General features: G+C 41.5%; 1 protein-coding gene across 8 annotated transcripts in view; it reads left to right on the plus strand.

Annotated features, from left to right (window-relative positions):
• TNIK (TRAF2 and NCK interacting kinase) overlaps window positions 1–24,321 on the plus strand; it is a 440,791-nt gene that overhangs the window by 402,287 nt on the left and 14,183 nt on the right. For all 8 annotated transcript variants that reach the window (XM_042998976.1, XM_042998973.1, XM_042998974.1 and 5 more), the window contains 6 exons: window positions 647–831; window positions 12,565–12,694; window positions 18,270–18,434; window positions 20,471–20,582; window positions 21,416–21,586; window positions 23,483–23,626. In XM_042998976.1, coding sequence (XP_042854910.1) covers window positions 647–831; window positions 12,565–12,694; window positions 18,270–18,434; window positions 20,471–20,582; window positions 21,416–21,586; window positions 23,483–23,626 — 907 coding nt within the window. The remainder of the gene's footprint in view (window positions 1–646; window positions 832–12,564; window positions 12,695–18,269; window positions 18,435–20,470; window positions 20,583–21,415; window positions 21,587–23,482; window positions 23,627–24,321) is intronic.

Genomic DNA, 24,321 nt, shown 5'->3' on the forward strand with positions numbered 1-24,321 from the left:
CTTTTCGATTTTGTTGTTGTTCCTCTTGATTAATTCAGCTCCGTGGCTATAAATTTCAGTGGCACTAGGCTTTGGGGTGGGCCATTATTTGATGTGGTGCCTCTGCTCTCCAGGGAATGATGACCCACCAAATGAGCCATTGTAGTAGCTGGAACTTTGGGAATTGCTCTGTTCTGTGACTGATGCTAGATTTTTGGTACAGTAGCAATCAAAGAGGGGAGAGGCCATGACCGTGGCTTGGGCAGGAGACCCAAAATACTGGGGAACAATTGCTAATCCCCTGTGTTTTCCCATAAACTCTGAGGGTGACCGACTTCACCTTCCCAAAATAAAATGAGAACCCAATGTTTGTATATATGTGTATACACACAACGCACACGCACATATATACACGCGTATATTCAGAACTGAGCCGTCTCAGTCTAGCAATTGGTTTTGAGCAAAGTCTAAATTTATTTCATCTTTCTTTTCTAGTTTCTCTGTGCTACAAACATCGTTTTCTGAGTTCCATGCAGCAACTATGTTTGTAACCGTTCTATATAGAGCTTTCTTTTCTTGTTGCTTAAGCTGGAGCACTGACTTGCTGAGAGATGTGACTTTGTTGTATCTACAATTCCTACATGCTGAACAAACTTTTCTTTTGTAGGATCTGACGGCATTAGCCAAAGAATTAAGAGAACTCCGGATTGAAGAAACAAACCGCCCGCTGAAGAAGGTGACTGATTACTCCTCCTCTAGCGAGGAGTCGGAAAGTAGTGATGAAGAGGAGGAAGATGGAGAGAGCGAGGCCCATGACGGGACAGTGGCTGTCAGTGACATACCCAGACTGATGTAAGAGGGCGGATTTTCCGATGTCGGCCGGGGAGGGCTAGGTCTCCAAAATGAAAGGACAAGAAATAGGAATTAAATATAGGATCGTTTATGGGTCTCTGGCAGGATCAACTGACTTTTGGGATTGGAGTGTTTATTAGAGCATAGTTCTGTAAGTACCTCTCTCCACAAACACGGTCACTTAGAATAATACATAGTGGCATTTGTACCTGCATATGCTTTATCTAGGTACTCTCATTGGACTGACTCTCTCTTTGGTGACACTTTCTTGGTTCTTTTCATCTCCAGGGAAAATGATGACAACCAGACCGTTGGCACTTGCCTGTCCCCCTTAGAACTGAAAGAGTGGAGGGGTGCCTGGGTGGCTCAGTCTGTTAAGTGGCCGACTTCAGCTCAGGTCATGATCTCGCAGTGCGTGGGTTTGAGTCCCACGTCGGGCTCTGTGCTGACAGCTCAGAGCCTGGAGTCTGCTTCCCATTCTGTGTCTCCCTCTCTCTCTGCCCTTACCCTGCTCGTGCTCTGCTTCTCTCTCTCTCTCTCTCTCTCTCTCTCTCTCTCTCTCTCTCAAAAGTGAATAAACATTAAAAAAAATTATAAAAAATGAAAAGAACTGAAAGCATGGAGTTATGGGCAATGACGTTTAGGAGTTAAAATTTAACAGCATAGACATGTGTTCCTTCCTCACCATCACCTCGACAAGAGGAGGAATGAGGAACACAAACGTATGTGGCAGTGTGGGTTAGCATCCCAGCAAAAGAATCAGGGGTCAAATAATCCTGCAGAGAACCTTCTGAGTGTCTGACTTAAATATATCCCTGTAGTGATTTTCTTCTTCTTCACTGTCTCTCTCATGTGATCCTTTTCTCTGTGGCCTGTGACTTTGCCACATACATCTGCCCATTTCTTTGCGGTCTTCTTTTGGCTATTTATACCTGTATGTATGCCTACCTATATCTCCCTTATTATTTATAGCCTTTACGTCTTTTCTTTTCTTTGGTTAAGTGAAGGAAAGGCTCACTTTTCTTTTTCTCATTGGATAGGGTCCTATGAGAGAATTCCTCTTGCCCTGTTGCTTCTCCAGTTTAAGCAAACGGATTCATACAGTCACACTCACATACATTTCTTGCTTTCTCCCCCAAATAAACACAAGGTGCTGTCACCCTGATTTGGTATAAATCTAACAGAGTGGGACGCTGATTATTCCAACTTCACTCTTCATTCACCTCCATTTCTTTAGCCCACCTACTAGTATTGGCCATCACACCACACTCGCTCCCTGTAGATAAGATGCCATTTCGGGCTACCGGTTACTGTCCTGTCCAGCAGAGATCGGAGAGACAGGGCTGGCCAGTCTGTAGGGAACGTCATCCATTGATTAACAATCATTATATACAAGCAATTCTGAGAGGCAAATCCAATTATCACAGCTGAAAATTTGTACTTGTTGTGTTACTGTTGATTACACAGTTATTGACAACCATAAATATGCTAAAATATGACATTTGCAAGAAATTGCATTAAATTGCTTTTTTAACAGCAAATAAAATTGTTCTAGAGGCGAAATCACTATTCTAAAACATTTTTGAAAAATATGCTGGTCCTTTCAGTTTTTGTCTTGACTCAGCATTGGTTAATTCTTCTAACAGATGTTTTGAATTCCCTTTAAACACTGAGCTTACAACAACCAGGATGAGGGTGGATTATGTATTTAAAATATTGATAAAATTTCCACTCTGTGTTACACACCATACTGAGGGCTTTGAAACATTCAGCAAGTGCAGATGCAAATTCTGCCTTCTAAAAGTTTGTAGGCTAGTTGGAGACAAACAAAATTATATACGGAAACTTCAGATTAATATAAATATTTGGAAGAATGACCAAAGACAGCCTTGGAGGAGATGTTCAGTCACGTTTGGTTTTTAAGCCCTGTCATATTTTGCAAGGCTATTGACAGTGTTCAACCTGCTACCACTAAGGGCACATCCATTTCTTCCCTCACTGCAGAAATACCCACCTTTCTAGAATTGCTTGAATAGGCCATGATGCACTTCCTCTCTGCTGTCTGGCACTCTCCTGTCCCTTTGGAAATCACCTACTCGCAGCCCAGCCTGCACAGATAGAGCCTGTATCTTCCGCTGTGTGGCCGCTGGATCTTGAGTGTATCCCTGCAGTTTCGGGTAGTGCTTGAATCAGGCTATTTATTACATGGTCTCCCTCTCTGGGTTGTGAGATCCCTGAGGGTGAAGATGGCGTCTCATTCATCTCTCTACTCTTAACACCTTGTGCGATGTCTGGAATAGAGGTGGTCTTCAGTGGCTTTGATTTATATTCAGTTGCACTGAACTGAAATTGCAAGTCCTGGCTTCATAGAGTTTATAGCCCAATCCAGAAGAAAGACATGTTCACAAATAACTGTTGTCAAGACAGAAGAGAACATGGGGTAATATGGGAATCGCAGGCAGGAGGAAATTGAAGTAAAGGCACAGAAGGTTGACTCTGGTAGGAATTTAGGGTGTGCTGGGCAGGGTCGGGGGGTGGTCTGGACTAGTGAAACCAGACCAAGAAGTATGTGCTTCACCATGTGGCCATTGGGAACTGGTAAGAAGGCCTCTTGAGCTGGGAAATGACATGATCAGTGCTATGTTTGAGAGAAATCATTTCAGCAAAATGATTTGTAAAAAGAACAGGCTAGACACTGGTAAAGCAATTCAGAGGATCTATTGCTATCATCCAGAAATAATAAATAGGCTATCACTGAATGCTTATAATGGAGGCAAAAGTTGACATGGCTCTTGAAGAATTGGTAAATTTTAGACAGATTGAAGTGCACATTCAAAGAAGAACATTTAAAAATATTTATTTGTATATGAGCTACAATCAGAGACAAGGCCAGATATACGTGCGTGGGTGTGTCTATATGTGTTTATTCCAGTTTGGTAAATATATGCATTTTCGTGAATATAAAATATAAGCAGCCTGTTGTGCTATAGCATGATAGTTGTATACTTCACACTATTAAAAATTTTCATTATAAAACAATCGTGTCTTTTGGAATAGGGTATTTCAGAGTTAGAATACTTCTTATGTACATTCTTATAAGTTTTATTTTCTGTTAAGATTTATCTTGTTAAGATAAGCCTTTACATTCTGTGCTATATATTTTTAGAGCCATATATATACACATATATATCTGGGATTGCAACACAGTTCACTGCCATGAAATGTATACAAAAGAGCTTCTCAGAAATGGAGTCCAGCCATTCAGACAAGCAGCTGTAGATCCTAGTGTTCAAAACAACAACTGTTTTCTATGTACAGTGCTGGTTTCATATTTATAGTATAAGATCGCACCTATTAAGAGTGCACATAATTAAGATGATTTCTCTAACTAACCAACTGCACTATTTCCCGATGCTTCATGCATAGAAAAGTAATGGGTGGAGGGAAATAGACTAAAATTATAAAAGTGATTATCACTGGATTATACAATTGTGAGTGGGTTTTATTTTATGTAGACCCCCAGTTTTATGATGAGCATGTACTATTTTTATAGTCAGGAAAAAGTAAGTAACAGAAAAAGTATAGAACGGGAAGAAGGGAAGGAAAGGTACGTTAAGTGAATTTGCATCAGCTCGAGCAAGCTGAAAAAACACCCTTTTGTATCAGCACCTTCCCTCAAGTACGTGCACCTGCTTCAGAACAGTACACGTGAGGCACAGTCTTAACCGTTATGACTACCTGCTGCTAGAATAGTCCCTGAGCTGTGTACAGTCTTGTAAAATGCAGTCTGGACAATGAAAGCCACATGCCGTGTGTTTTCTTCATTCTGTTATCACTGGAAAGCCGAGCTCCTGACCCCATTGCCCTGCCAGGCTGTTGTAATGCTCCCCTTCCTCACCTGTGGTCCTCTCTGCCTTTCCATCCATTTTTCAAGCTCTGGTCTTATTAGTGTTGCAGAAGCGTGGCTCTGGTCATGCTGTATCCTAGTGCCCTATGACCCTCTTCATCCCTGCGGCTCATGATTCCCTCAACATATGCTCCAGCAGAACTGACCTATCAATTCTTGCAAATAAATGCCTTGCACTTTTCCAGTGCTGTGCCTTTTCTTGGAGTGACCTCTCCCTCTAGTTTGCATTCCCATTTACATCCTGCCTTGTTTTTGAGGATTCATGTTACGTTTTTAAGCTCTTCTGGATGCTAATCTCTTTAGTTTCAGGAGCCATGTCTTCCTCAACTTTTATAGCCACCACCCAATGCCAAACCAAGAGCCTTTCATATAGCAGATGTTCGATAAATGTGTATTGAATTGAATTAAATCAGTACCTGCAGGAACACTTTGACAAATCCAATTAGAGAAAATTATTGTTCTAAAACTGTGGCCTAATCACTGTAAATTTCCTATAGTTTACCTTCTAATCAGTAGAAGTGTTTTGTTTTGTTTTGTTATAGTCTTTATAGGAATTTGGACAACTCATTGTTCCCACCCAGACTGTGCCTCGGAAATAATTTTTAGAACAAAGGATTACCTTAACTATAAAATGTTTTAGCTATTTTCGCCTTAGTGTTTTTTCTTTAAATCATTGCTTTTTTTCATTTTTTTACTATTAATAACTTTATTTTTTTAGAACAGTTTTAAATTCACAAAAAAGTTTAGATGGTACAAAGTTCCCATGTTACTCCTCCTACCCCCTGCACACGGTTATCCCTATTATAAGCATTATGCATTAGTATGTATATATGTTACACTTAATAAACCAGTATTGATACATTTTACTAAGTTTATTCAGATTTCCTTAGCTTTTACTTACCTAAAGTCCTTTTTCAGTATCAAGATCCCATCTTGTTACATTTAGTTATTTAGTTACCATATCTGCTTAGGCTTCTGTTCGCTGTGACAGTGTCTCAGACTTACCTTCTTTTTAATGAAGTCGGCAGTTTTGAGGAATACTGATTAGGAATATCATAGAATTCCCGTCTACTGGAATTTATCTGATGTTCTTGTCATGATTAGACCAAAGTTATGGGTTTGGAGGAGAAAGATCACAGAGGTCACATGTGACTTTTATCACTTTATATCAAGGGTATGTACTACCAGTGTGACTTAAGACTGTTGACACTGACCTTGATCATCTGGCTGAGGTAATGCTTGTCAGGTTTCTCTACTGTAATGTAATCCCCCCCCCCTTCCATCCTGTACTCTTTGGAAGGAAGCCAGTGCACACAGCCTGCACTTAAGGAGTAGGGAGTTATGTTCCTTTAGGGTAGAGTATTTACATAATTTATTTGAAATTATTCTGCAGGAATTTATCTCTTCTCCATTTATTAATTTATTCGGTCATTTATTTATATCAGTATAGGTTCATGGATATTTATTTAGTGCTTTGGATTATAATCCACTATTTCATTTTGCTGCTTAAATTGTTCCACCTTCAACCATTGGAAGCTCTTTCCATTGGCTCCTGTACGCCTGTGGCTGACCTACCCCCCACCAAGCACTTCTTTACTTTCTGACACTACAAGATGTTCCAGGCTTACCTCATGTATTTCCTGTTCTAGTCCTGGAATCACCCTTTCCTCCTAGATGCCTTGATTCCCTTTATTAAAAACTGATACTAGAACCAAGAGTTGGGCACTAGGTGTGCTCATTGCTACTAGTGAATCAGTTCTTGTAGGCCCTCTCAACTGACAGAGCAAGGAAATATATATTGTGTATATTAACCCATTATGTACACATATCTATAAATATTTCTATATGTATCCATCTGTATCTACATTAAATAAAAGTTTATCCTGATATCTCCAACTCTGATTCATTACCACATGGATCCTTCTAGCCCCTTCTGCTTCCTTACCTGTCAATTTCCACTCCAACAGCGGGAAACCTGGCTGTCACAATCTGCCAATTCTTGCTTAGTTGTTCATTTCCAGTACACATGTAGAGCAGGATCAGAATGGTTAACCAGTATACCTATGGGAAACAACTTTATCAGTCAGAGTACAGTGCTTACAAGCTGTTTCTTTTACCTTTAATCTTAGGGGACTCCATTTATTTCCAGAGTTACTTAGGTCAACTTTTTTCCATCTCCAACTCACGTTTTTAAAATACATTTGTGGGGCACCTGGGTGGCTCAGTAAGTTAAGCATCCAACTTCAGCTCAGGTCATGATTTCACAGTTTGTAGGTTCCAGCCCCGCATCAGGCTTTGTGCTGACAGCTCGGAGCTTGGAACCTGCTTTGGATTCTGTGTCTCACTCTCTGCTCCTCCCCTGCCCATGCTCCGTATCTCTCTCTCTCTCTCTCTCTCTCTCTCTCTCTCTCTCTCTCTCTCTCTTTCTCTCTTCACAGTCTACATTCTTTCCTTAGATCCTCCAACCTCCTAAATGATTTTTTTAATTTGCATATATCAAAGTTCAGTCTTCATGCTATAAAGTTCTGTGACATAGCTGAACAAATTTTTTCATTATCCTCTAATAACAATTATAATAAAATTGTTTTTGGCACATCCTGTATATAAAGTGAACCCAATGCTAAAGTTATTTTGTCAATTTTAAAAAGACAAAATTCAACATTAGGTATTCAGGACACTTTAAGCATGGTAATAATTCTTCTCATAGCTGACTGTTCATCACTTCACAAAAGAGGTATATTTGGATAATAAACTTGAATGAAATGTTTATTGGGGTTATTAAACAAAGCTTTTGTGGACTTATAAAACATTCACTGGATCTCACCTGCATGCCAGGCACAGTGCTTGGCACTGAAGATACCAACATTACTGAGATATGATAACTGCAGGACTGTGCATTGAGTGCATGGTTAGAAGTGACAGGGGATACTGTGGAAGCAGAATGGAGAGCCACCTACTGAACCATCCCAGTGGGGCTGAGGTGGGGTTTGAGAGTGCCTGAACTGCAGTGTAAAGGATGGAATACCTAGAGGGAGGCAGGGAATGTAAGGGAACCATTCGTGGACAGAAGACACACTAAAGTTGCCCAAGGGTGTTGGTAGCATGATGTGTGTAGGAAACCGCTAGAAATCATATGTTGTTAGAGTTAGAAATAGAAGGTAGGTTTCGTTGAAACCATGAGGCTAGAGAAATACACAAGGACCAGATACAGGAAGGCTTGTAAGCCACAGGTTTATCTTATGGTTAATTGGGAACTCTTATAAATTGAAAGCAGAAGAGTGACATGGTCAGGGGAGCAGAGAAGGATGGACTGGAGGGTCAGTCATAGTAGACAGACAAGAGGCCAAACACTCAAAGTATTGAAGAGCAATCATTGTACTTGAGAGCTAAGAAATGACTTGAGTTTCCCTGAGATGCTTGAAGTCAAGTATAGAGAGCAACAGTTTGAAGAGTTGTAGTATGTGGAGGAAGGCACTCACTATGCCTTTTTTGTTTTGTTTTGTTTTTTGGTTTTTATTATTTTGGTTTTTTTTTTCTCCATAATCCATTTTTATTTCCTCCTATGCTATGGATCATTTTTTTAATATGAAATTTATTGTCAAATTGCCTTCCATACAATAACCAGTGCTCATCCCAACAGGTGCCCTCCTCAATGCCCATCACCCACTTTCCCCTCCCTCCCACCCCCCATCAACCCTCAGTTTATTCTCAGTTTTTAAGAGTCTCTTATGGTTTCCCTCCTTTCCTCTCTGTAACTTTTTTTTCCCCTTCCCCTCCCCCATGGTCTTCTGAAAGTTTCTCAGGATCCGCGTAAGAGTGAAAACATATGGTATCTGTCTTTCTCCGTATGACTCATTTCACTTAGCATAACACTCTCCAGTTCCATCCACATTGCTACAAAAGGCCATATTTCATTCTTTCCCATTGCCAAGTAGTATTCCATTGTGTATATAAACCACAATTTCTTTATCCATTCATCAGGATGGACATTTAGGCTCTTTCCATAATTTCCTATTGTTGAAAGCGCTGCTATAAACATCAGGGTACAAGTGCCCCTATCCCTCAGCACTCCTATATCCCTTGGGTAAATTCCTAGCAGTGCTATTGCTGGGTCATAGGGTAGATCTGTTTTTAATTTTTTGTGGAACCTCCACACTGTTTTCCAGAGCGGCTGAACCAGTTTACATTCCCCCAACAGTGCAAGAGGGTTCCCATTTCTCCACATCCTCGCCAGCATCTATAGTCGCCTGATTTGTTCATTTTAGCCACTCTGACTGGCGTGAGGTGATATCTGACTGTGGTTTTGATTTTATTTCCCTGATGAGCGACATTGAGCATCTTTTCATGTGCCTGTTGGCCATCTGGATGTCTTCTTTAGAGAAGTGTCTATTCATGTCTTCTGCCCATTTCTTCACTGGATTATTTGTTTTTCAGGTGTGGAGTTTGTTGAGTTCTCTATAGATTTTGGATACTAGCCCTTTGTCCGATATGTCGTTTGCAAATATCTTTTCCCATTCCATCGGTTGCCTTTTAGTTTTGTTGATTGTTTCCTTTGCTGTGCAGAAGCTTTTTATCTTGATGAGGTCCCAATAGTGCATTTTTGCTTTTAATTCCCTTGCCTTTGGAGATGTGTCAAGTAAGAAATTGCTGCGGTCACTATGCCTTTTAAAAAGAATTCTGGGGCATCTGGCTGGCTCAGTTGCAAGAGCATGCAACCCTTGATCTCAAGGTTGTGAGCTCAAGCCCTACACTGGGTGTAGAGATTACTTAAATAAATAAACTCAAAAATTAAAAAAAAAAAAGAATTCTGTAGAAAAGTGATTCAGAACATGCAGAAGTTTGTAGGAATTTTCCATAATCAAAAGCCACTATTGATAACAGAAAAATTAATGGTGTGGTCAATTAAAACAAGGTATCCAGAATGTACAAAAGATTCAGAATAAAACAGACCAATCCTTAGACAACCTTAACCTTACTAAGAGAAATTGCTCACCATTCTAGATAAAATTGGCCAAGGGAGAAGTACAGATTATTATCTTTTATTCAATATAAGGAATATTACTAGTAGAAGTAATATTTTTAAAAACTCAAAACAGCCTGAACTGTTCACCATAAAAGTTTATCATAGATGAAGCAGTTCTGACTCATAAAAATTTAAGTATAAAAATTAACCCAGAAAAAAAATAATCTCACTAAAAATATGCAGGAGGTAAAACTGACAGTGGCTAACACTCTACACTGTAAAACTTGCTACTGACTAAAACTTGACAGATGAACCAAACCTTCTTAATACAATTTACACCTTTAAAACTAATACAAACAAATTGGACTTGGTAGAAGTAGTGACCACAGAAGCCTTTGAAAGATGACAGGGATAAACATCTTGATTGGCTGATTAAATCTTTGCCATAAAATTTACATAGGGAAGAATTGGAACCTATGATGATAATTTTAGTAAAACAATACTGAAAATAAATAAATTGAGGAAGATTTTAGCTGAGATATATGGGAAATTAATCAAGGAACTGTCTTAATGGAATTAGCTCTAGAAAATACCTTTTTTATGAAAATTTCACTCATATTGACATGTTTCTGATGAAACTGGGGGGAATCAAACATCATCAGGGTGAAAAAAATAAGTGGGGCCAAAATATCTTTGATCTTCTCACTCCCATGAACTTTAATGGTGAAAGGGAACTCAGTTGGACAGTGTCAGCCTGGCGGTGGTCACCATCGGTGTACCTACACTTCTGACAGTGGCCAAGGATGTCTGAGTGATGAAGAAGGAAAGTGCCTCCCTTCCCAGAAGGCTTTAGCTTTTGATAAATGCCCCATTTATGGACTTATTTGTATCACACCGTCTTGTCCCAAACAAGAATGTAAGGCAGCTAAATATATATACATATATATATATACATATATATACACACACACACACACACATATACATATACATATATATACATATATAAATATATATAAAATATATAAATATATAATATAGTATATATTTTATATGTAATATATAATATATAAATATTATGATATATAAATATATAATATATATTATATATAATAACATATAAATATCATAATATATAAATATATAATATATAAATATATATATTTAGCTGCCTTACATTCCATATTTTTGCCACACACACACAAACACACACACACACACACACACAAGGTAAAATAAAATTTCAAATAAATGAGTGAAGATATCATAGTTTTGAGAACTATTCTGATTTGCCAGTCTAGCAATATGTCAGGCATTCATTGCAGCAGTTTCTTATTCCATATCTCTGAATCGCTATAAATGGCTCCTTTCTGAGAATGAAATATTGCTTCTTTTTCTTCCCAAATACGTCAGTTCTAACTCATCTTTAGATTCATTCAATCCACTGTTCCAGTTTAGTAGTTTTGAAGTAAGCATCTTGCTATGCACTTTTCTTTGGTCTGGACTCCCTTTCCCATTTTATCACCTCTTTGTTTGGATCCTTAACATATGCTTTCTCTGTCCCAGAGATGTCATAAGTCTGTCATGTTTCTTCTTTCTTGAATTGAGTATTTCATCAAGTACTTGGACTTTGATAGGATCCAAGAGACCAGAAATGTCTTTTTCAAATACATAAGAAACAGTTAAGAGGAAAAAAAAAATAGTAAAAGATATAATTAATATATTTAATGAGAGAAGCCTTGATACATTTTTTATTTTTGATAAACCCACTTTAAAAAAGAGGCAGCTGCTGATACAGGGTATCAATGAGGATTGCATGGAAACTAAAATCCTGTAGACAAATCACATCACCTACCTGGTTCTCATTTTCCCTTGATGTTGTGGTCTGTGTTACGGGGCACATAGAAAACATGAGTCTCTGCTCTCGGGGTGTATGTGAAGGTCCTGTTACCTTCTCCGTTAGATATTAAACACAAGAACAAGAAACAAACTAAAAATAGATATACCACAGTGTGGAGTAATTACAGAGGTTTTAAAAAGTGTTGCATATTTTTAAACAGCCTACCTAATGGATGTCCTAGTAAGCCAGAATGCCCTTAATTGATATTTCTTCTCCATAAATAGTGTAAAACCCATTTATCAAATGAATGTATGTTGCACTCCTACTCTGTGCCCAGCTCTATGCTAGGTATACAGTAATGAACAGAGACAAGACTGCCCTCATAAGCATATGTTCTAACGAGACAGGGGGAGAAAGTTCCAAGAGACTCAAAAAGAGAAAGAATCATAAATTGTGATAAGAACCAATAAGACAAAGGATGAAGAGAAAGAAAAAAGAGGGGTTGGTGGGCTAAAACCTAGGTGGTAAGAGAAGGCATCTCAAGGAAAGTATCACTTAAGATGAAATATTGTTACTTAAGAGAGGCAACCAGCCAAGAGCCAGAGTGGGAGAGAGTTTTCCAGCAGAGGCAACAGCATGAGCAAAGCACAGGTCAGGGTGCCTGCTGGTCAGAGAAGGAGTAGAGAAGGCTTGGAGGCCTTGCAGAGACTGCGAGGGGCTCTGACATCGACGGCAGTGTTTTTTTCCTTGGACAGTCTGAAGCTTGCTCTCTAGGACTGCTGCATGGAGGATAGGTGGAGAGAGGATGCTGCAGAAGCAGGACACCTGTTCAGGCATCAGCACCACATTAAAAATTAAATACAATGTACTTAAGGCCACTGACTGTATGTACCCTTAGAAATAGTTAAAATGGGTGAATTTTAAGTTGCATATATTTTACCCCAATTTGAAAAATCAACATAAACAGGAAACAGGCATTCCCTAAACACACATTGCTGTTAATACCGTTCCTTCTCATCTCAGACCAACAGGAGCCCCCGGGAGCACCGAGCAGTACAATGTGGGAATGGTCGGCACGCACGGGCTGGAGACTTCTCACGCAGACACTTTCAGCAGCAGTATTTCAAGAGAAGGAACCTTGATGATAAGAGAGGTAAGTTGGTATAAAAACTGTGAAGAGGAAGTGCTTCCTTACGTGGTATTTATATCAGAGCTTTCGCAGAGAATGCTGGCAGCATGTATTTTCAGCATAGTGAATGGGGGTGGGGAGCCAGAGGAAACACGCGCTTCTAAATGGCTGAGTGATTTCAGTTGTCCACCACCTTCTTTCCTGTATCCTTCTAAGCTTCCGCAGTGTGACTTAATTACATTAGTCCGAATTCTTCAGTAGGAGCTATGCAAATCAGAGTATAGAATTTGAGCTTGAGGATATAAAACTGGCAAACCCAGATGTTTCCTACGGCAGCGAAATGGGAATGCATGGCCTCACTCAGTAGCATCTGAGGCCTTGTTATGCCTCTTTTCCCCATGGCTTTATCCTTGTGGATTGTATGTATAGAAAATGGTTAGAAGTTCCAAGAAACGGTGATATCATCTTATCTGATTAAACCAACATTAAAAGGCTATTGAGCTATTTTGATTTAAAAAAAAAAAATGAAATATGCAGATCTACTTAAAAACGTACCTATTGCTTTGGGTGATTTTGGTTTTTTATCTGTATTTTTATTTTTTTTTAAGCTCATTTACTTATTTCGAGAGAGAGACAGAGAAAGCAAGTGGGGGAGGGGCAGAGAGGGGGAGAGAGAGAATCCCAGGCGAGCTCCACATTCAGCGTGGAGCCCAAAGTAGGGCTCAGACTCACAAACCATGAGATCATGGCCTGAGCCGAAACCAAGTCAGACCCTTACCCCTGATTTTGTGTGTTTAAACTCGAGGAACATCACTTCATTTGAGTGGGGGGCATGTGCTCGCTTCACATGCGCTTCCTCACTGCATCTGTGCCAGCCAGAAGGGCCTTGACAAATCAGAATTTGTCTTCTCTTCTTTCACACTTCATCATCACCGTGTAAATTGGACAAGTCTCTGATTGGAAGGAAAACAATAGCTGGTAACATTGGGCAAAAGTTACTTGATGTCCCTCCCTGGGTCTGTGTTATCATCTATAAAATTTTGTAAATAATAGTGTATGACTCATAAGATGACCCAAACAACACGAGTGTGAACTGTGTGAATCCACTTATATGTGGGTTTTTTTCAACACAGTCCAATACTATAAATCTATTTTCTCCTCCTTATGATTTTCTTAATAACATTTTCTTTTCTCTAGCTTACTTTATTATAAAAACATAGTGTATAATACATATACAAAATATGTGTGAATCGACTGTTTATGTTATTGATAAGGCTTCCAGTCAACAGTGGGCTATTAGTAGTTAAGCTTTTGGGGAGTCAGAAGTTCTACTCAGATTTTCAACTGCACTGGGGGACCATGCCCCTAACCCCTATGTGTTCAAGGGTCAACTGTAATTTATTTCATTTCACTCTCCTTTTACTTGTTATCCCTTCCTACTCTTGCCTCTGAAACAATGCATATCATCTGTCATTCTACAGCCAGGATAGTTTGGGAAACCATAATAGCAGGCTTTGCTCTCCCAGGAAAGAAAGGAAGTGTAGTTTTGAGATGAATAAGGCCTTTGAAGTAATAATTGGCAGAAGGTCAGTAACTGGAAAAGTAGTTCACAAAGCAACTTGCTAGAATTTCATGATATGGCCCTGCCGAATCTTTGAAGTAGGCTTTAAAGAGCCCTATCCTGTAAGCCTGAAATAAGAAATGGACTTGGCTGCACAAGCTGACGTTGTGTAGTGCTGGTATATAAATCTCCCAATGTGGTGAATGGATAATTCCGATGGCGGTATAGAAGGCTGCTGTCATTCTAACTTGCTGCTTGGAAAACCTGAGGGGAAATGTTCTGAGTGAGTGACTCTCTGACTCTGCTTTCTAATGCAGTTTATAATTTGCTAGAGTCGTTATGACAGAGTCAGTACCTTGAAGAAGATATTGGGAGGCACATTTTCAGTTCAGTTGCCAGACATATCCAAATGGCTCTGTGTTATTTAAAGCACCCCAGTATTCTGTGACCACAGCCAATCACTTTGAAAATAGCACTCACCAGTGTCTTCTATGAATTTGATATAATGAGGGCCCCAAAACCTTTTTGTACCTCAGTTTCTAAATGCCACCTTTCCCAAAGGTGGGCTTTTAACATAACAACCTTGAGTTGGAATCATTAAAAGTACAGGTATTACAAAGGCAAATGCAAGTAAAAGTATGTCCCTGACAAAAAAATAAGAAAATAAAATGAAAACTCATAATAGAGCTTAGTTTATAGGGTGCTATAGTTCAGTTCCCCAAGATGAACATCAAAGAGAACTCACTCAAGACAGCATTCTCATGGGAGTGGACAAGATGGTTCTAGAGGAAAATACTGGCTCTACTACCCACAGTCCTGCCAAGACACACAAATTTGCCCTATCAGTGCACACCCTGGCCCTCTGGTTCTACCTCCCCCTAACCTATGGTCCCAGAGAACCTTTCCCTACTCTAGTTCTAGAACAAACCACACCAGCTATCATCTACCACATTGTCTATAGGGACCCATCTGTCAGAAGAGCTATTCTCCCTTCCCAACTTCCCCTGCTGCCCATTCTTCACCCAGCAGATCCCCGTGGGTCTGATTCAGCCTTCCTTTACTCCTTGAAGCCTCTCTTGGGACTCCATGAGCCTCTGTCCATAGCACCTTTCCTACTGACCAGCTGGGAATGGGAAATGATAGGTAAAAGAATCCGCTTAAAACAGCTTACAGTGTGGTGGGGAGAAAGGTGCAGTAGGTATCAGAGATAGGGGAATAAAGATTCAGAGGTATTTCATACAGGGAATCTAAAGGCAAAGAGTTAGTTGAGACCCCGCACAGGGCCGGAACCAGAAATTAACAAGGACCAGGAGCTCAGGCAGCTATCTCTGGCTCTCTCAACTGCCTGTCTCTCCCTACCCTCATCTCTGCTTTCCTCCATGCCTGTCCCTCCTTTTCCCTCATTTCTCTTTCCTCCAATTTCCTTTGTTCTTTTTGCTCCACAGAACCGCTTTCTCTCCCTCTGCCAGCATGAGCTCTCCCCTCACCCCATCCCCCAATTGCAAGACATGTACCACATCCCACCCAGTTCAGCTGCCCAGCAGAGACTGAGCAGTGTCTCTCAGACCCAACATGAAACGCAAAAGGGAACTTGACCCTGCTTGGCTTAGGAGTCCACTCCAGCTCCAATCAGCTACGGCTGAGAGCAGAGCCACCTATCACGGCAGCAGCCCAGAGCACCCGGGCTCTCCCAACAGACAGCCCCTGATTTCAGCACTTACAACCTGTGTCACTCGGAGCAAGTCAGCTGAATTCTCTGCACTGCAGTTTTTCCATGTGTAAAGTGAGGATAATGGGAGCTAGCCTGTGGTGGTATTTGAAGGACTGAGGGGAATACCATACCTAAAGGTTGGGCATGGTCCCAGGCACAAGTTGTTACTCAGGGAAATCTTAGTGCCCACCCCCATGGGAACGGTGAGGGCGTGAAGACTGTAGAAATTGTTGGGCTCTGTTACGGAGGTCCTAGAGGGCCAGGCTGTTGTTCACTTATCTCTGTATTGCTAGCAAAGTGCCTGGCACACAGAAGGTACTTAATTCAAAGGAGCTGGTTGAATGGACAGAAGGCCGATGACTCAGAGTGGGGAGATTCAGGGGTCGGTCACCACTGGATTCCTTCAAGCTTCTCACTGTCTGGGCCGTTTCCCTCGTTAGCCTCTTCAGGTCTTTGATAACCAATGCGTCTGCCTCAGCTTTTGGCTCGAGGCAGAATGCTGGGGATAGAATAGAGAGCCCGTAAAACTCTAAAGAGGCCATGTGTGATTTATGCTACTGGGAGATTGGGGGGAAATGTTGAAAAGCCTTCCAGTATTTGAACAGAACTTAGAAGAAAGGAAAAGCTGCCCAGTACAAATAAAATAGGAGACAGTGAGATAAATTAGGACTGAACCCTGTAAATGTCATTGAGAAGACAAAATGTTCGATCCTGAGAACAGGCACTAGTACAAGCTGTGGACGCATGAAGACTGTGTGGACAAAATGAATCCAGAAAATGCCCCTCTCCTGGGCAGCTTGCAGGCCAGGAGCATGTTGCCAAGAAATAGAGGGCACCACAGCTTTACAGTTATTTCTTAAGCTCCCCGGTAACATCTGTTACATGCACCCTTTCAGGAACTTGGGAATCTGTTTCATCTCTCCCCAGAATTGCCTCCTTTCACTTCTAGCCAGAAGCAGGTGCAGAGTGGTCATTGCAAGACAAGGACAGGCTCTGGAAGGGGGAAGCCAGGCCAGTGAGCCCAAGCCAGCCAGCCCCAGGGAAGGCAGGGAGTATGTCTACCTGCCTTGATCCTGGCCGATCCCTCCATGTTCAACAAAATGCCTCACACTTAGTAGTCACTCAGAAATGCTGGGTAAATGGATGAAAGAAAGAAAAGGCAAAGAAGAGAATCATTGCTTAATCAGATCTACTCTAAGAAACCTCAGTGAGCTAGTCGCACAAATGTTAAATCAGAAAGCACAATACTGGCCAGGCCTACAGTGTGGCTACGGCTTTTAGGAAGCAGAACTGTCTTTTAATCCTGTATTTCTTCCCTGGGTGAGAGGAGGCTTTGTTTCGCAGAGCAGTGGTTTACAAACTTGTTAGGTCATACAATCCTGTCAGTAAAAATTTGAGAGCATGCCACTTAATTGCAGTGTATTTATTTATAACTCATCCATTTGTCCTACTTCTCATATTATATATATTACAAAATACCTTGAAAAGACGTTAAAAAGGGATGCTATACAAAATAGTTCAAATATTGTTATTGACTATTCCTTGTTAGTCATGATGACTTCCGTTTTTTACTGCAAGGCACCATACTTGCTTGTAAGAGATTCAGTATTCAGATTCAGTAGCGGACACACACCTGTAGTTTCAAATAATCTGTGGTTTATTTCAGTACATTTTTTTGTAACTCCTGTCCGATCTGGTGAATTAATCATTGTTTTGACCTCATGACTGACAAAGAGCCCTATGATCTGGGCAGATGGCATCTCTGCGTTTTCTTGGCGTACATGGTATGTGGGTTATTATCTCACACAGCCTCTGTGTGATACAGAGGTATCACATAGATACAGATGATACAGATAGTATTATCTCATCCCAGCCTCTGTGTTTCAGCAGTATTTTAGGTCATGTATGTGTCTTAGGGGTTCACATCATTGTAACCTGGTAATATACCTGCAAATCCAGTCAACGGTGCATCCACAGGCACACACACACACACAAATACTGCAGGAGAGAACTGTGCAAATGCAGACCTCAGGAGCTCAGCCCCTCCGCCTGCCTTCCCATGAGAACTCCCACTTCCTGTGTGACCCTGACTGCCCTCATGCAGAAGCAAAAGGCCGCAGGGTCAGTCCATATACTAGGCGTGAACAAAGTTTAACTTCTTTTTTATTTTCTTAGTAAAATATAAATGTAAATGTTATCTTCCGCACACCCCAGCAGGTCCGTTTGGGGACTGTGCCTGTGCTGTGTGAGGGGTGACACCACTCGGTGGCCTTCACCCTCCCTCTCTAATCCCTCTCTGATGCTCCCCATGTGTTGTGCCCCCTCAGACGTCTGGAGAGAAGAAGCGGTCTGGCCACAGTGACAGCAATGGCTTTGCCGGCCACATCAACCTCCCAGACCTGGTGCAGCAGAGCCATTCCCCGGCCGGGACACCAACCGAGGGCCTGGGACGCGTCTCCACCCATCCGCAGGAGATGGAGTCCGGGACTGAGGTAGGTGCTGGGCAACAGTCGTGACAGCTCTGTTCTCCTGGGGGTGCGGGGGGTGTGGAAACCCTGCTGTCTTCAGGAATAAGGCTTTGTAAGCTCCCTGAGGTGTGTTGGTTCAGTTGCTATATAACTACTTATGCAAATACTTTAACGGACGAAAATCATGGAAGCTGAGGGGTAAAAAGATCTGATACCATCTGGCCCAATGCCTATTTTTACAAATGACAGTACTGAGACTCAGAGAGGTTAAGTGACTTGCCCATGGCACACAGCTAGCTGGTGACAAATCTAGGACTAGAACTTGGATTTCCTATCTCCCAGGCCAGTGAGAGAAACTTTAGCCTATAGAGATCCCATGGCCAACGGTTGAGGTTCATGTTTATATTGATTTAGTCAAACTAGGTTTGACTTAAAATGAGGTTGAAATTCTTTGTTAAATGAAAGATAAAAATCAATAGGTAGATAGGCTCTCATCCATCTTCCTAAACTCCAAATTGTGTGGGAAAGGGAGAAATGGGATATTTAGCTTGCCTGTATAGAAACAGTCCCTGGAGACAGCCTGAATAAATACAGTCTGTTAGGCAGTGCTCGTAGGTGTAGTTATCCAAGCCCGACCAGTGGATGAGTTCATGCGGCTTGGTCATGTTTCATGAATCACACGGAGGCCGCGAAGGAAATCATGAAGCATATGTCCTGGTGTTTTTGATGCTGTCCACACATTAACTTTTTATGATACCCCCTTTGGATTCTACCTCAAGGAAAAAAAACAGAGGTGCCTTGGGAGGCCGCATATCCTCTTGTGGCTTCCCACAGTGTGGTCAGGTTTCCTCTGCCTGAACATGTCTAACGGAACCTAGAAGAACCCCATGGGATTGGACTCTGGTTCAAATTCTGCTGCTGCTCCAGCTCTAAGTGGGAATGTTAGTACCTGCCCCACCTCCTTCGCAGACTTCTTCTAAAGATCAAAGGAGAGAATGTATGTGAAAGCTCTTCATTTGGAAGGAGTCTTACCTTGTAGAGGGTGAAATCATTTTAATTTCATAAGGTGGAGGGAAAATCAATTGGATCTTTGTGGTTTCCTCCGTACGTGTTTAGGGGTCCTGAGATGTTTTTATTTTTAAATGGAAACCTGAAAATAAAGCTAGAAAGTGAAAACTCAGTTAAAGACATTTGTCTGAAAGGAGATATTCTGATATCGAATGCAGGTCTGTTTGTGATATTAAGAGGACTTGAGCATAGTAGAAGGAATAGAGATGACAGACAAGATGAGAAAGTGGTTATTGTACCTTCTTTGGCAGAGCTGAAATATGGAGTTTCACCAGGTGAAGCCCTGATATTTAGTTCGCTGTTCCCTAGTCGAGTCGGCCTTCATGTCTTTATTGAGATTTATTTTTTAAGCAAGCCCTCTGTGCATTGCCTGCAAATCTAGCATCTTCATGAAGTCCCTAAATAAGGCATGAAAATAGGAATATCCTTTTAAAGCGACCATTCTGGGAAGGAAAAATATTCAATCCCTGGATGAAATTGTCCCTGAATTAAAGATTTTAAGGCTTCTTGAGCCGACACCAATCCACCTGCATCACCAGGTCAGCTTACAAGGGCCCAAAGGCTCCAAGAGGGAGACTTTGGTGGACCGGATGTTCAGGATGAAATGCTGCTATGTGGACATGCTTACTTAGTTTATTGTGTCAGCTTTTCTTAAGACCATTTGGTCAATATGCGATTGTTTGTACTTCAAGGGAGAGATAAGCTCTGTCATCACGGTCATCGTACCATGTGGTCCAAAATATAATTTGCCCCCAGCAACTCTTGCAGTCTGACAATTAATGGAGCCCTGCAAAGGCAGAATGGCCAGTGAGCAGCCAGCACCAGGAGAAGCTGGAGAGAGAGGCACACCTTGACTCCAAGGGTCAGACTGTGAACAAGCTAAATAGATTGAAGAATCTGTAACCATTCTAAAGCCCAAGCAAAGTATTCTTGGCATTGTTCATTCCTGTAGTACTTATCTGTTCTTCTTAATCCTCTTGCCTTTCCATTAGTATGGCATGGGGAGCAGCACGAAGGCCTCCTTCACCCCCTTTGTGGACCCCAGAGTTTACCAGACATCTCCCACCGATGAAGATGAAGAGGATGAAGAATCATCAGCCGCGGGTAAGCGAAACTGCCCAGATGTTTTAGAAACAGCTTGGTTTTCGTTCCTGGTGTGACCTGATAAAGAAATGAATTATTGGTTTAGTACTTAAGCCATTTCCTGCTTAGACCCTGTCTTAAAGGGAGGTTGGTTTTTTTGTTTGTTTGTTTGTTTTGTTTTGTTTTTATCATTATTATTTTTGTAGGATTTCTAAAACAAATATCTTTGTCTCCCATTTTTTTTTTCATCTCTTCTATTTTGCTTCTGGTAGGAACCCAGAGGTATCCAGGGGCCCTGGGAAAAGGTGTTCCTCAGCGATCTCCAAACTTACCACATACTTCTCAAAAGCAATTTCTGGGTACAATGCTGTGCACGCAGTAGACACTTAATCAGTGCGCGTTGGGTTGTGTTGAGCTCTAGGTGTGTGCTTCCTACCGCACAGGTCTGGCTGATTTAGAGGAGAGCCTTGCTTTCTGGACTTATGCAGCTCACTAATCATCAGGGGAGGCTTAGGCTAGTCTGTCAGTTGATGATATGGAATTTTAAAAAGTAAATCTTTCCTGCAGTGTTCTATGAGATGGGGGTGGTGTGTATGTATTCTCTAAACTACCCAAGTAGTATCTTTAAGTCTGTTTTACTAATGGTTAAAATCCTGCTTCTGTGAATGACTTATACTGTAGTCTACTAAAAAAAAAAAAAAAAGTATAAAATGTACATAGTTTCAGAGTTTCTGTGCCTTTCCCATAATGCACACTAAACGAGGAGAAATCATAGTGTTTTGAAGCCCCTTCTCCATACCTCCACTGGTTGTTTTTTAAGATGCCACTGACTTCTCTGATTCTCTTTCTCAAAGCTCTGTTTACTAGCGAACTTCTTAGGCAAGAACAGGCCAAACTCAACGAAGCAAGAAAGATTTCAGTGGTAAATGTAAACCCAACCAACATTCGACCTCACAGCGACACACCAGAAATCAGAAAATACAAGAAACGATTCAACTCAGAAATACTTTGTGCAGCTCTCTGGGGTAAGTTCTTCTTTTTACCACTCATTAACACATCGACCCTCAAACATTAAAAACCTCTGGAGCTTACTATCCGAAGAGCAATGGTTGAATCAGGGGTGTCAAGTCCTGACTTGAGACCATCTTGGCCTCAGGAGAAATCAAGAGCAATTTTACAGGTAGCAAGAACTGATAGGGCACCTGGGTAACTCAGTTGGTTAAGCGTCAGACTCTTGATTTCGACTCAAGTCATGATCTCAGTTTGTGGGATCGATCCGCATGTCAGGCTCTGCTTGGGATTCTCTCTCTCTCTCTCTCTCTCTCTCTGTTCCTCTCCCACTCTCGTGCTTGCACACACAGTCTCTCTCTCAAAATAAATAAACATGAAAAAAAAAAAAAAGTTGATAACCTAATGCCCAAGATAACAAGATCAGATTCAGAAATGACCTTGACACATAATAGTGATAGCTAAAGTCGGCTGCTGAACCAGCTACCATGTACCACACACTATTTGCCCAGCACTGTGTGATGTGTCCCCCATTCTGCCTTGTATGATCTATGCAATACCCTGCAAGGGGAATTAGATATGACCCCTATTCACAGCGGACAAACCAGCCTAGAATGTTTTAGTGAATTGCTGAAGGCTAGTAGTAGCAAGAGAAAACTGGAAAAGGACAGCAGATGATGAACCTTCCCTTTTAGTTCAAAACATCAACCTATGGTTCTTATAAAAAATGATGCACGGGTTTTAGCTGACCTCAAACTCAGTATAGTTGGGATGAAATTCTGTCAAAGTCCTGGTCTGTGTTACTGCAACCATCTCATACGGATTAAGGAAGGACATGACCCATCTGTATCCATCTAAAATACTAGGCCTAGTTTGGGGCACCACAATCTTATAAGAACAAAAGCATTTGAGATGTTTGGGGAAGTAGATGAAGCCTGGAAACCATTTCATGGGAGATGTGATGGAGGGAATAAGGCACTATCCTCTGGAAAAGAGACAGAAGACAAGATGACCATGTATGTGACTCAAAAAAATACATGTACAAAAAGCAAGAGAAGTCACAGAGTTACCTGTTTGTGAATATAGTTCAGTACACAGTGGACCCTCAGTGTGTTGGTGTGTGTGTGTGTGTGTGTGTGTGTGTGTGTGTGTGTGGTGTGTTACAGGGGCAGGTGGGAGTTACTTTGTCTAGGGATGAATTTTTAGGATGCCAACTATCCAGACGAGACCACTTACCTGCTAGAGCTTTTCTAATAGGGATGATTGCATGGGAGATAGGCTGGGCTAGATTTAGATACCTGAGTGGTCCCTTACAGCCAATCTTTCTGCAACTCTCAGGCTCTTAACACCTCACTTGCATTGGTTTGTCATTTCCCTGACAGACAGCAGAACCTTGAGGGCATGAGACGTTCGTAAGCTTTTGTGTGAGAAGGAGGAAGGGCTTTTCTTCCAGTGGGGTATGGAAATGGGGCACTCTGCTGTATGGTGAAGGTGGGTAGGCTAGAGATCACTGTGTGGACAGGGGCGGGGCTGCACCTTGGAGAAGTCTTGAGGTGGGATTTATAGAAAGAGCCCAGAAAGGGATGGGTGTTACAGGAAAGGAATAAAGGTAATGATGCTAGTGTCACAGCTGTGCCCAGAGCATCTCTTAAGAAGGACTCTATACTAGGTAGTAAATGGCGAGATGTAACGAATGCTGCTACCACTTTATGAAAGAGAAGTAATTTCATTGCCAGAGGGGCAGTGATTTAATTACTATGGCAGGGCTTCCACTTCTTCACTCCCTCCTGGGGTACCTACTTGCCCATTAGTTTATATTAACAAGGCACAGTTTCTTAGGTTTTACAGGGACCCCAGATGCAGAAGGTTAAAGCAATAAAAAGTCAGTCTTGGGGTGCTTCTTATATTTGCAGGTGTAAACCTCCTGGTGGGAACAGAAAACGGCCTGATGCTTTTGGACCGAAGCGGGCAAGGCAAAGTCTATAATCTGATCAACCGGAGGCGATTTCAGCAGATGGACGTGCTAGAAGGACTGAATGTCCTGGTGACGATATCAGGTATGTTACTGGGATGTCACCGGAATGACCAAGTCCTCTGAGTCTGCACAGGTAGGAAAGGCCATCCCCTCGGTTCTGAAAAAAACAGTAAGCTCTGCCCTTCCCAGCTAATAGTGACATAAGAAATTATAGCAGGATAGCCAGAGAGATCACTCAGGTTTTATAACTCCGGAGATACTGACCTCCAAAGGGAAGCCTCACACCTCTGCACGATCTCTGAATCAAGGAGAAGTACCACAAAGGCTGTATGTTTATAGGCCTTTAACCTCTGCCAGGACTCAAAGATGTCTGAGCTCCAGTCATTGCTACCTACTCTCAGGTGGAGAATATCAAAGTGTGGGCTTCTCAGGGTGGGAAATTTTATAAGCAGAAATGTCTCTGGTCTCTTTTCTCTCAAGAACTGTTCTAGCTTATATTCCACTGATGTCAGCAAATGCAGCTGGCCCATTGGGTGATTGAGTCTGCAAAGAGAATCAGATGTGGGAATCATTCCTGCTACACTCTGCAGCTTTCTGGTTCTCAAAAAGAACTCAAAAAAATTAAAAAAGCCTACACAGAAGTGAGGTTAAAAATGTAACAAGTTACCCTTTGGCAAGGTTAAAAATGTAACCTCAAGGAGCCTGTATTTATTGAAAGTTCTTTCTGATGATCTTTGAAGAAGTTTAATCAATATCCCTTTTCCCCTGCCTTCCCAT

This window comes from Panthera tigris, chromosome C2 (genome assembly GCF_018350195.1).
Source record: "Panthera tigris isolate Pti1 chromosome C2, P.tigris_Pti1_mat1.1, whole genome shotgun sequence".
NCBI classification, from domain to species: domain Eukaryota; kingdom Metazoa; phylum Chordata; class Mammalia; order Carnivora; family Felidae; genus Panthera; species Panthera tigris.